The 13895-nt window shown below is 38.5% G+C and overlaps 1 protein-coding gene across 1 annotated transcript in view; it reads right to left on the minus strand.

The window, feature by feature from the left end:
- SYNPO2 (synaptopodin 2) overlaps window positions 1-13895 on the minus strand; it is a 194813-nt gene that overhangs the window by 41586 nt on the left and 139332 nt on the right. Inside the window, exon 2 of the mRNA XM_002717223.6 lies at window positions 1501-1652. Within this exon, the coding sequence (XP_002717269.3) occupies window positions 1501-1652 (152 nt within the window). The remainder of the gene's footprint in view (window positions 1-1500; window positions 1653-13895) is intronic.

Below are 13895 nucleotides of genomic sequence, written 5' to 3' on the forward strand. Positions count from 1 at the left end.
ATTAAAGCTGTATACCTCAAAGCATTTTCCTTGTCTATTTGGGTACTCAATTCCACAACTAATGTGTTCTAATTATATAATCATTTATTTTTATCTTATTTTAATACAATTTAAGATAACAGAGACCTAACCTGAAAGGAGCTTTAACAAATAATAATCTAGACAACAGTCCAAGGAAAGTAAAACATCTGTCCTCTAGTGATAGCTGATGGGAATAGGAGTAGGAGAAATAGTTAGTTGCAGAAACCATATTCAGGCACCCAGAGCGGTGGTGATGGTGGTGACGACAATGCTGCTGCTGCTGTGGCCACAGGACTCATTTTAATTTGGGATTCTGTTATGAATCCCATCAAGTAATTAGATATTTTGTAAAAAGTCAACATACTCAAGAGAAAATAGTAAAAAGCATGATTCCAGTTATTAAAAGCAGCAGAGAACTAGTCACCAGCCTATTTCTGAGAGTAAATATGTACCTAAGATTCAGCTTTAAACTTGCAAGGATTTTCCCCCATGATAGCCATCAGAATCAAAACAAGGATCAGCAGGGGAAGTCCCAGATGACAAAGGTATTTCAGTGAACTTGACCTCATTACGTCACTAAAGACACTAAGAAGTAAATAAATTAGAAAAGATGTTTTACCCCATTTTGGAAATGATTACACATTCCCGAAGAAGGACATTTTCAAATACCTCATAGGCTTGTTCCTGTTAATGGCAAACATTGTAACTACACTTGGCAATATTCCTATTTTGGCCTAGTGATAAAATGCTAACATCCCACATCGAAATGCTTGAGTTCAATTCCCAGCTCCTGCTCCTCACTCTTGCTTCCTGCTAAATGCACACCCTGGGAGGCAGTAATGCAGGCTCGGACACTGGGTCCCTACCACCCACAATGAAGACCTGGATTGAGTTTCCAGCTTCTGACTTCAGCCTCAGCCCTGCTTCAGCTGTTGTGGACTTCTGGGGAGTGAACCAGAAGATCAGGGCTTGTTCTTTCTTTCTCTCTCAATTAAATAAATATTTTGTTAAATAATAGAAAAAAGGCAAGCAGCTTTACAAACAAGTGGGATCCAACAGCCTTACACATTGGGCTTGATGAATAAATACTGAGATGAGAAATACCAAGAATAATGCTAGATTTCCTCTGCTGTCACAGATTTCAGCCACCACTTTAATTCATCTGGGAATCATAATTGAGTGATCTTGACCCACGGCAAAATTCTGACCCCTGTAAGGCTCACTTCACTGAGTCTTGTAAGGAGACTGAGTACTCTAAAATGCATAAGATTTTAAAGTTAATTCTCAATTAACCAAAAAGTTCAATAGAAGAGAATGGCTCATTTTTCATGCACTTGAGTGTTTCTGTTAAAACATACTGACTTTCTACAAAACACCACCAATTTCCCCTTAAAGGACAAATATCACATAGTATGCACTAGAAGTTATTGTTTCTATCCACTAACAAGAAAAAAATATATGCCAACGACTCTGTTGTACCTTTTGATGAGCATTTGGAGAGAGTCTGTTATACTTTCCATGAGTTTGATGACTTCAGGATAGGTGAGATCTGCGCAAGGGTTGCCATTGATAGAAACCACTTCATCCCCTTCACACAGCCCAGACCCAGAGGCTTTGCTCTGGCTTCGAATCTGAAGGAAAAAAGGAGGCAGAGTTAAATCATACAGCTTCTGAAATCCATCCCACCATTCCCGAGAAACAGGATCTGCAAACTTTAAAACAAACCCCGACTTTTATTCACCTGTTAACCTACAAGACCATCTTAGACACTTCTCCCCAAGCCCCTGCAACCAAACACACACAAAATTCATTATGTACCAAAATGTCAATATTTAAGTCAAGACATTGCACGTAGATAGATGCAAACAAAGGAAACTAAGTCAATTTAAAGGAACCAAAAATAAAGCATAGGGAAGCTTAGGGAAAGACATGAGATGTTTGATTATACATTTAAAATAATTATTCCACATTGTGAAGTTTTATCCCAGTCAGAAAGTGACTTCTCTCATTACCAAGAATTCAGAAAGTCCCTTGCATTGCCGAGAAAGGTGAAGCACTGTGACAGTAAGGAGATGCAGACAGGAGAACTATCCCAGTTCCCTGAGAAAATCAGGTAGCCAGGATGGTAGGGAGTATGACAAAGAGAGAAATCCTTGCTTGAAATCAACTACTTAAGACATGGTACCAAGCAAACTTCAACAAAAAAGACAGATGAAGATTACTATGCAAAAAATAAAAATAGGCTTGCTGTAAGGACTGCATCATACTCTAGTACAGAATGACGTAGAACAACAAATGAATAAAAACCTAAATGAGGACTGTATACCATGGGAGATGAGAAATTCAGTGGAGTAGAATAATGGCAGATGGTTCCCTCTAGCTCCTCAGAGGCTTAAGGAGAGGTTGATAGCCCATGTAATTAATTATAAGTGTAAAATGAGTTATTCTTCACCTGCCCTTCCAGGCCCAATCTCTGTCTTCCACTTACAGGAGTGTGGAGGTCTGGCCTCTCACAAACACACTGGCTGAGTTTCCTTGTAATCTGGCTCCTGGTTGGATTTGGTCAATAGGAAGCAAGAGTAACACATCAAAGAGCAAGGGCAATGAAAGACCCGAGTATGTATGTTTTCCCTGCAGGACCTGCTGGGCGGTTGTTGGGCAATGGATCCGTCCTGTCTGGAGAGTCGTAACTCCAGCCAGTCTGCCCCTTAACTCTCACTGTGTTCCAATGACACACACTATCCCTTCGCATCTTCTGGCCTAAGGATAATAACAGCTTCATGCTCTTGGTTTCTGGGTCCTTCGTTATCTTTAGTTAGTTCTCTCAAGTCTGCTTTGGGTGCCTGCGTTACATTATCTTGAATTATCTCTTTGAGCATGCCACCTACTTCTTGCTGGGATACTGATACTAATGTGCTTAGATTACGTTTTATATTTTAAAAGCTTACTAGTTCTCAATGAGCTTTGTTTTGTGATCATAAAATCTCAAATTTACAAAACTTTCAGATACTTTTCTAGACATTTTCTACCTATCTGCCTATTAAAATTCAAATTCGGAGTTCAGAGGTAAACATCACATCTTAAAGAATGTCTCCATAGCCAGGTTTATTTCTGATTAAGCATGAAATATATTTCAACTTATCTTTCATAGCTGCCCATTAGTTCCTGCTAAGATCTTGGTTAATAATTAATATGTTAACTGATATAGGGTTAAAGTGTACATCTGCAAGTGTGTTTACATTTTAAATGGCATTTTTGAAAGCCAAAGGATATCTTTAAGAGCCCAAGAAATGGCACTTCTAAAATTTGAAGCAATTCAGTTAGTTTTGTTCTGGGATGGACCACCATTTCTAGTCATAAATTATAATCTGTGGAAGGACTTAATCTTTTCTGATGAATCATTCTCATTACCTTTTTGGAGGAAGGATATATTGATTTATTAGGAAATATTAAATGAACTCAGTATTTCCCAAGCTATATACATGGAAACAAAGAATACAATGAAAAAGAATATTCACATGATTCTGGAAACATTCACTTTATTGCCAAGCATATTTGTTTTGTTTTGTTTTGTATAAAATATTTAAAATAAAGGATCAGAAAGAGTTGTTAATCTGTCAAGGATAAGAAAATATCCAACAATAACCATTTAAGTGAGAGTTGGAGATTTTTGCTTACATATAAATCTGAATTTTATTTTAAAAGTAAGGTTACTTTGAAGCATTAAATAATGGGGTTAGATGTACTAGAAGCCAAATGGAAAATTCATCCTTTAGAGGACCAAAGAAGTTTTATGTTGACAAAACAGATACGTCTTATACTCTGTACCCACCAAGTCCCAGCCTTGTGGAGGAGGGTTCTCTTCACCAGCAATGAATTGTCTGAGTTTTGAACAGCTTCATAGGGTTGCAGAACCAGATGAAAAATTCATTCTTGGAGAATAAATAAATCCTAACCTTAACAGAGCTGTCTATCATCCAAACATGTGTTGCTTGCTGGGAAAAGTGCAGTTCATCATTATGCTTGTCAAGTGGAGCTTTTCATGGTATCCAAACAAGCCAATGTATCATGGTGCGAGTCGTTAGCATTCCTTCACAGCACACATTCTAAGGTCAACAGTTAGAATCAACTGCTGCCATTGTGTTCGCTGCCCTTTTACATTTGTCTGAACAGCAGGAAATATTTTTCCCTTAAGAACCATGTTAAATAGGGTGAGACCTGCCTTGCTACAAAAACTTTTCCAAACGTTTAATCTTCATTTTTCATAAAACCACTACTTCAAATAAATATGGTGTGACAGAGTCCCTGATGCCCAGACGTGTCCCTTGCAATCACCAATGTCATCAATCAGGTGCTGTTCATAGGGGTGTTCTAAAGGATAAACATCTACCAGTGTTTATAAGGTTCTTTCCTTATGTTTTGTATAATTTTTATTATTTATGTATATGTTATATGTAATTTTTATTTTTGTATAATTTGTATATATTTTTATAATTTGTATAATTGTACATTATGTGTATGAGTAAAAACTCCATCTCTTGAAAATATTCTCACCTGTGAAAATGAGACACTGTCATCTGCTAATAATAATTGATAGAATTAAAAAGGAGAGAATGATCCAACATGGGAAGAGGGATACACAGCAGACTCAGAGAATGACAAATGCCCTAAACAGCACTCTGGCCTCAGAATCAGCCCTTAAGGCATTCAGATCTGGCTAAAAAGCCCATGAGAGTTTCTCAGGCATGGAAAGCCAAGACGCTCTGGCAAAAAAATGACCTAAATGAAAGATCTCAGCGAGTGAGATCCCGGTGGAAACAAGGGGCCATCAAAGAAGGAAGTACCTTTCTCTGAAGGGAGGAGAGAACTTCCACTTTGATTATGGGCTTGTCTAAATAAGATTGGAGTCGGTGAACTCAAGAGGCTTCCATAGCCTTGGCAGCTCATGACAGGAACCTCGGGTGATTACTGACATCATAAATAAGCATGTCAACTGTTAAATCAACAACAGGAGTCACTGTGCACTTGCTCCCCATGTAGGACCTCTGTTCTTACTGTGTTGTACTAAGAGAATTAACAGTAAAACTAGTATTCAAACAGTACTTAATACTTTGTCTGTGTGAGTAAAAACTGTTGAAATCTTTACTTAGTATATACTAAGTTGATCTTCTGTATATAATGATAATTAAAAATGAATCTTGATGAAGAATGGGATGGGAGAGAGAGTAGGAAATGGGATGGTTTGCAGGTGGGAGGGAGGCTATGGGGGAAAAACTGCTATAATCCAAAAGTTGTACTTTTGAAATTTATATTTATATTTATTAAATAAAAGTTTTCTATTAAAAATACATTAAAAAGAGAAAATGAGACAGAGACACTGTCAACAGCAAGTTTGGATATACAAATTGTTTGGCATTGACAATGCAATTCTCTGTCAGTGAAAAGAATCTTCTCCTTGGTCATTAGTCCTACAGTCATAAAATGTATGTGATAGTGGGAAAGAGTATCTGCTCTTGAGGGGACAAGCCCTGCGTCTCAGTGTTGCAGCTCCAATGCTTACTAGCTGTCTGAATACCACCCTGTGCTTTAATTTTATAAAGTGCAAGATAGGACTAGTAAATTTTTGTGTCTATACAGTTAATGAAGAATAGAAACGAAGAAAGCTCCATGGTGTACATATAGGCCATAGCTTACTGAGTGCTTAAGAAAGGAATAGTGAATACATGTGTGCTGCTTTCCTGCCGCCACTCCCCAGCCTCCACCGAACATGCCAAGTGAAGAAAAACTGTGAAAACGTTACTGCTTAGTCTACCAGATGTGTGAGAACGTCTGCCATTTATTTTCAGTTTTTATTCTGATCTTTGGCATTATCTCATCATAATCTAAGCTAATGTTTTATCTCTTTCCTTTAGTAAATATGCACTGCATAACTGACCAATGGATGAAGGCAAGCTTGTTCATTATGTTTCCCAGCATGAATAATAACATAATTAAACAATATAAATAACTAAATAGATAATTTATTTTCATTGAACATTTACTTTGGTTAGTCTTTTTCATCCTTATATCACTTATCCTTACAAAACCTGTATGAGAAATGTAAATATGCTTGCACTTGAACATGGACTGATGGACTTGCCTTACCATTATTGTACAGATAAGAAAACTGAGAATTAGAAAAGTTAGATACTTTGCCTAAAATTGTACAGAAATTAAACCCAGGGAATCTGACTCCAAAGCTTATGTCTTTAATCACTACACAAATTGTCATTTTAAGTCAACAGTCTAAAATTTCTACCATAAACCCTAGAATGAGGAAAGAAAAAGGAGAAAAGTACTGTGAGAACAACTGGCATGGGAAGTAAACTCAGGGAAAAAAGCAGAGGGACTTGGCAGAGGTGATAAACATTTACCTGGTTAGGCCATGAACTAACGGTTAGGAAAGACAGGTTTGGTTTTGTTGTGTCTTGTTTCCCTTCTTTGTCATCCTCTTAATATTTTAAGTTATATACAAAGTTCTATCTAAAGACTGAAATATAGGTAATACCATGATTCAATGCATCACAAATTCAAAATTGAGAACAATTATCATTTGCAAACTGTGATTTGACACAATATACCTATGTGAGCACACAATGTAATTCCTTTCCCTTGAGAAAGATCTTTCAGTGACCTCATTTGTTGGGCATTGCCTAAAATCTCCATTACAATATGGCGCCTGGTGGATGTTTGAGGGGCGTGTTTGCGGCTGCTGTGGTTAAGCTATGTAAGGTCAGACCACAGGCAGGGATAGGTCCTCTTTGGTTCCGGACACGTGGACAGTGCATGATCCCTATACTTTGCTTAAGATGCCCCTGTGCGTGGTCCACCCATGCCTGCATGACCTTTTCGCTGATTGGCTCCCCTACTGCGCATGTCTTTTGTAAGCTTTATAAGCCTGTACACTTCCTCAATAAAGTAGTTCCTGCTTTGATCTTGACCCATCGACCTTATCTTTCCCGTTCGCCTTGTCAGGGAGTGCTTATACTGCTCCTACTGGTCAGGGGACAGCCTCAGGCTTAAGACCCCAACACTCATTCCACACCTAATACATCCAACATGAGTTCTTATCCATGAAATACTGTATTTGCTTTCAGTATCTCTCAGTTTAATGAGGCCACATAACTAAGAGATATTGGCAATGTAAACATTTACTGAATTCCATGTTCCACTGCTTATCACTTCTTGATCCATTCAAGGAAAATTTTTTTTTACTGCAACCAAGGGAAAATGGAAGGTTAAGACTTTCCTGGAAAACTGAAAACATTATTTGTGTTTCATAGCATAAATCCAAGAGTTTTAGCTATGTTAATTTAGTCTTAGGGAGAAAAATTCCTTGGCAAAATGGAAAAAAAAAATAGCTCCTTTTCCTCTTCTGTTTCTATATCTTTATTTCCAAATCATCCAGGACTGATTGGAAAGCAGGTATAAAATTTGAATTCATGTAAAGCCTTGCATTTAAGCTTTTTTGCACTGTGGATAATGTCAATTATGTCAGCCTGGAGTCAGAAGAACTACAATTTTACCTCAGAAGCTACATTTTCATGTACAATTTACTGACAAGTCCTTTTGGAAAATGTCAGAGTTAAGAGTAGAACCAAGACAATTTCTGCCTTTAATTTCCCTACCATAATCACTTGAAATATAGGAAAAAGAAAGGGAAAATTAGCAGGAGTCTAGCCTATCATATGTGGGACTATTCTCAATCCATACCATGAAATTCCAGGGACCCGGCAGTAACTGAGAGAGGGAGACAGTGTGGATCGCAGACAACAACTACAATTTTAGAGATTAAGATATTTTAATAAAAACCAAAACTAGTCTGTGATTTGGCAGCTCTTTTGTAACTGCAGACCTTCCTCAGTTTTCCACTTTGAGCATTTGAGTAAATTTCCTTGTGTCTGTGAGACAAAATTTAATAAGCATTCCCTCACCCCAGAGGCCTCTGAAACAGAAGCCCTTGGTAGAATATTCTTCAATTAATTGACAGTGAAATAGTCAGTGGGAGGCAAAGCAGAAGCAAAGATAATGGCAGTTGAAGCTTTAGAAATAAGTACATAATTCTACTTTATAAGGATTTGGTATCCCAGTGCCAGCATTGTGGCGTAGCAGGTAAACCCACCACCGTCTGCAACGCTGGCATCCCATATCTGTGTCCTAGCTGCCCCACTTCCTACCCAACTCCTTGCTGATGGCCTGGGAAAAGCAGAGGAAGGTGGCACAAATGTGGGAGACCCATATGAAGCTCCTGGCTTCAGCCTGCCTCAGCCATGGCTGTTCCAGGCATCTGGGGAGTGAACCAGCAGATGGAAGAACTCTTTCCCTCTTTCTGTCTATCCCTCTCTCTGCACCTCTGACTTTCAAATAAACTAATACATCTTGAGAAAAAGGGGGTGAGGCTTACTATCCCTTAAAGGGGATGTTTCCTAGTGTAAAAGTTGAGTTCACAAGCTGTTGGGAACTCATGTTTACAGTGACACATTACTTCTACAAATCACACAACAAATGGCTTTATGATATTTTTGGGACAAGAAAACAAAATCAGTATACAACAGAATAAAAACAAAAAAACCTAACTAAAATCTTTATTGAAACAAGCAAAACTGTATCCTGAATAGTGCAGAATGTCAAGCAGTAAAATGCAAAAAAGAAAAAAGCCTTGAGAAAATATCTAGAATATGAGGTTAAAAATAAAAAATGTAAATATTAATTGAGTAAATTAGCTATCATTGGGGAACACAATGGCAACTGCTTTGAAAGGACTGTTCAGCCTCTTTCCCAGGCTACTTCTACTGTTTGTTGTGTGTGGCAGAGGATGAGAAAATAAAATAATATTTCACAGACTCTCCCATAGCTAGAATTGTAGGGGTGACACAGTTTCAACACAGCAGGTGTGCCTTGCAAGAAACTTGTTTTTGGGATTCAGTTGAATGCAGAAAGATATTAGACTGTGAGACATTAGACTGGAACAGATCTAGTAGATGATTTTACTTGGATTCAGCAGTTCTGCTGGGAGCCTCTTAATCCCAGAGCACAGTTTAAAAATATATAACCCAAAGGACCGGCACTGTGGCACAGGAGGTTAAATCCCTCCACTCGCAATGCTAGCATCCCATATGGGTGCTAGTTCAAGTCCTGGCTGCTCCACTTCCTACTCAGCTCTCTGCTATGGCCTGAGAAAGCAGTAGAAGATAGCCCACGTACTTGAACCCCTGTACCCACATGGGAGACCCAAAAGAAGCTCATGGTTCCTGACTCCAGTCGTTGTGGCCATTTGGGGAGTGAAGCAGCAGATGGAAGACCTCTTTCTCTCTCTCTTTAAGTCTCTACCTCTCTGTAACTCTTTCAAAAATAAAATAAAATAATAAATAAAAGTATATAACCCGAGACTCAGTAGTGAGCTTGTGGCTTCCTGGCTCCCCAACTTTTATTTATTTATTTATTTATTTATGAAGGCAGGGGGAGAGAGAGCACTCCCACTGTTCCATTCCCTAAATGCCTACAATGACCTAGACTGGGCTGGGCCAAAGTAGGGAGCCTGGAACTCAATTCCACATGAGTTGTAGGAACCCAATTACTTGAGCCATCACCACTGCTTCCCAGGAACCGGAAGTAGGTATAAAAATCAGGTACTGTGATATGGGATGCAGAAAGTTTAATTGGAGTCTTAACCTCTAGGTGAAACACCTACCCTCCCCAATCCCTACTCCAGTTTCTCAATTGTGTCAAATGCTGCTCATCCCCTAGGTAGCAGTTCTACAGTGTTGTTTGAAATAATTCCCAGAGGCCCTTCCTAAAGTCTGTGCTTCTAGATATTTAAATGATTCTATTTATTGCAAATCAACCTTGAATTGATTACAGAATTAAGGGCAAACAGAAGAAAAAAGAGGAGGAGCAACTGTTTCTCAAATTAGAAATTTGGAATAAAAAGCATTTGGGGGTTAATATTTCATGGCAGTAACAGATAATTCAGAAACTTATGCCACATAATTATATGATGTCATCATCTTCTCAGAATTGAAGAGGAAGGGCACAGAGGGAATTAAAATGGGAGGACAAGAAAGGATGTTTAGAAAGATCATTGTCAAGTTCATACTAAGAAATTGATGATGACAGAAGCAAAAATGTTGTGAAGACCTTACAAGGAAGAAAAGTGAGATGATGATCAACATGCAGAGTTGTTTTAGACCAGTGCTCTCGGAGAAGAGCAGATGCTTCCTAAAAGGTAACAAGGCTTTTCTCCATTACAGCACCGATTGGCAAGTGCATAAAAACCGAATACGATGGGGCTGGCACTGTGGTGCAGCAGGTTAAGCCATCACTTGTGACACCAGCGTCCCATATTGGAGCACTGGTTCAAGTCCTGGCTGTACTGCTTCAGATCCAGCTCCCTACTAATAATCCTGGGAAAGCATTAGAAGATTGCTTAAGAACTTGGGCCCCTGTCACCCGTGTGGGAGACCTGGCTTTGGCCTGGCTCTGCCCTGGCCATTTAGGCCACTGGCAGAGTGAATCAGCAGGTAGAAATCTCTTTTTCTCTTTGTCTTTTCTTCTCTGTCACTCTTTCAAACAAATAAAATAAATCTTTTTTTTTTTATTTGACAGAGTTAGACAGTGAGAGACAGACAAAGAGAAAGGTCTCCCCTCCGTTGGCTCACCCCCCAAATGGCCGGTGTGGCCGCAGTCACACCGATCCAAAGCCAGGAACCAGGAGCTAGGAGCCAGGTGCTTCTTCCTGGTCTCCCATGCGGGTGCAGGAACCCAAACACCCGGACATCCTCCACCGCCCTCCCGGGCCACAGCAGAGAGCTGGACTGGAAGAGGAACAACTGGGACCAGAACCCGGCGCCCACATGGGATGCCAGCGCCACAGGTGGAGGATTAGCCAAGTGAGCCACGGTGCCACACAAATAAAATAAATCCTAAAAAGAGAACTGAATAAGGGATTCAGTTCTATAAATTGTCTAAATAATGAATAAATATTAAACTGTATATTCAAATTAGACCTTGGGTGCAAATGGACATGGACACTAGGATTTTTTTGATTATTCTACATTCAACACCTCAATTCAAGCTCAAAAGTCTATTCTCATATCAGATTTTCATTTAAAGATTATGAGTGTTTCTGTCACTAATCATATGAGGGTAATTCAAAAAGTAGTAGAAAATGGAATAAAAGATAACTTTATTTTGTTGCAAAAACATTTTGAAATCTGTGCAGTCTTTTCATAACATGCATTTTCCATAAACTTTTTGAAGACCCCTCAAATGCATGGATTTCAACAAGTTTTTGCACTAAAATAAACTTTTTCAGGTACCCTCTTACATATCCAGATACTGAACCCCCCCAAAAAAATCTCCTCTTCGATGGTTGTCTTTACCCTGAGGGATCAAGTCACCATAAAAGTAAAAAGCATTTCTGGTAGCAACTTTGGAAAGATTCCCGGGCTAATAACTATCTTTGACAGGAATGAGGTCCCTAATCCATGGGGCTACATACTTCAGAATCTGCATACCACAGTGATTCCACAGGCAGAATCAGTAGGAGCTGTTATAAAGCAGCCACCATGATGCTAGAAAATCAACAAGGACAAATATGGAATGGTATTCTCTGCTTTCCTTTCGTTCTTAAGAATGTAAACATCTCAGCTCTTTCAGAAAAACATGGATGGACCAGGGCCTATGGAGGACATGCCATATCCTTTCTATTTTTTTATGGGGTTAAATTGTGAAAGATCACACAGAGATTTCTGAACTATAGGAAGGTTCTCTTTATAAACATTTATGTAAAATATGAAAAAACTATTTTAAAGAGCTCATAAAAAAGCACAAGTAAACATCAAAAAGATTAGATAAATAAGTAGTTTACTTAATCAGCATTACTAAGAAGAGAGAGCAGAACTGAACTATTTGGATTTCCCAGATCTCTGTTTATTTTTATTAGCTGGACATACAACTAGCAACTAGATAATTATTATGATAACAAGAATGCAGTTATTTAAATAATCTATCAGCTCCCAACTATCATTCAGGTGTTCAAAATATAGTAAAAAATAAAGCTCATTGAAACTGTGCATTTAGAGACACTGTCTGGGTCATTTTCTGAATCTATTTTATAAGATTCTGATAAAGTTCTTTGTTTGGCTTGCAGAATATTAGGAACAGAAAAGAAGCATGCATCCTCTATGCAGGAAGATATTACAGCTAATATTCGTGCCAAAGTCAGAGAGTAAAAGTCTAAATTTAAAAACACAATCGTCTTAGCAGCAACTGAGAAGACTCAGAATCAGGGTCATTAGATGAAGGTGTGAGAGACTCTCTCATGTGCAACAGGAAAATAGGATTAAAAGATAAATTTATTTTCATGTGCAAAATTTTTGCAATACACGGCCTTCAAAAAGTTCATGAGAAATGTGTAGTATTAATGATTATACTTTGGGAGCCGGCACTGTGGCGCAGCAGGTTAACACCTTGGCCTGAAACATCGGCATCCTATATGGGCACCAGTTTGAGTCCTGGCTGCTCCACTTCCAATCTAGCTCTCTGCTATGGCCTGGGAAAGCAGTAGAAGATGGCCCAAGTGCTTGGGCCCCTGCACCCAAGTGGGAGACTCGGAAAAAGCTCCTCGCTCCTGCCTCCTGGCTTTGGTTGGGTGCAGCTCCGGCCGTTGTGGCCAATTGGGGAGTGAACCATCGGATGGAAGACCTCTCTCTCTCTCTGCTGTCCTCTCTCTGTGTAACTCTGATTTTCAAATAAATAAATAAATTTTTTAAAAAAGGTTATGTTTGGATTTCAAAGAAATTAGACCAAAAGAAATTAATCTTTTAATTACATTTTCCATGAACTTGTTGGTATTCTCTTAAAAATGCACATATAAGGTACATCATGGTGCTTCCATTTTGGAAAAAAAAATCACAAAAAATCATTAACGAGATTTTACAAATTTATAAATATTTTGCATAGTTTTCATTCAGAAAAGTTATGTTGATTACACTGAACATTTACTGTAAAAGAGAACTGGGGAAAGACAATATCATCAATTTCAACATAAAAATCTTAAGTGTTGAGAAGATGTCAAATTCACAATAGTAGACAAGAGTTTCTTAAAATTCAGGTTTTTTTTCCCTGAAAGCTTAAACTGTCAGCTGTTTTCCTGGAAGTGATGGGCCTGCTTTGCCCATTTTCTAGACAATATTGATACCCAAGTCTGAATAACCATAGTTTGTCAATAACTCTAAAGTAAATATTACATCCCTTGAGAAAGATAGCTGGTTTTGCTTGCAATTCAAACAACTATACAAATGCTTCCTCAAGATAAACGCTGTATTTTACTAATCAGCCAAAGTGCTTTCCATGTTGTCATACAGAATATTAAAGATTTAATAAAATTCAAACTTGTACTGCTTCATCGAGGACATCCTTGTGTGAAACAGGCATCTTGTTTTTTTTTTAAGTCAAATGCATGACAATGAGGATTATAATGGCTACTAGTACAGTTCAGTGTCAATGCCTTGAATGCTACGGGGAAACTGTGTCATCCACCATTGCTTTTGCACTATTAACACAAATGTCAATATGGTGAAAAACGCAAATAGCATCTTATTATTATTATTATGAAAAGTGATTGTGCCTAAAAACATCTAAGACCACCAGATGTCTGCAGACCATGCTTTGAGAACCACTGACTTAAAGGGGCAGGGATTCTATGTGACAAACATCCTTAGCCTCTTGAGTATCTGAGGGGGAAAGGAGCAATGCATGGGCAAGCAAGAATGGTCTGACCTAGGGAAGAAAGGCTGGCAGAAGCCAGGAAAAGAAGTCAATTAAGGGCTGTG

The sequence above is a fragment of the Oryctolagus cuniculus genome, chromosome 8 (genome assembly GCF_051225735.1).
Source record: "Oryctolagus cuniculus isolate XC-2025 breed Fujian yellow rabbit chromosome 8, ASM5122573v1, whole genome shotgun sequence".
NCBI lineage: Eukaryota > Metazoa > Chordata > Mammalia > Lagomorpha > Leporidae > Oryctolagus > Oryctolagus cuniculus.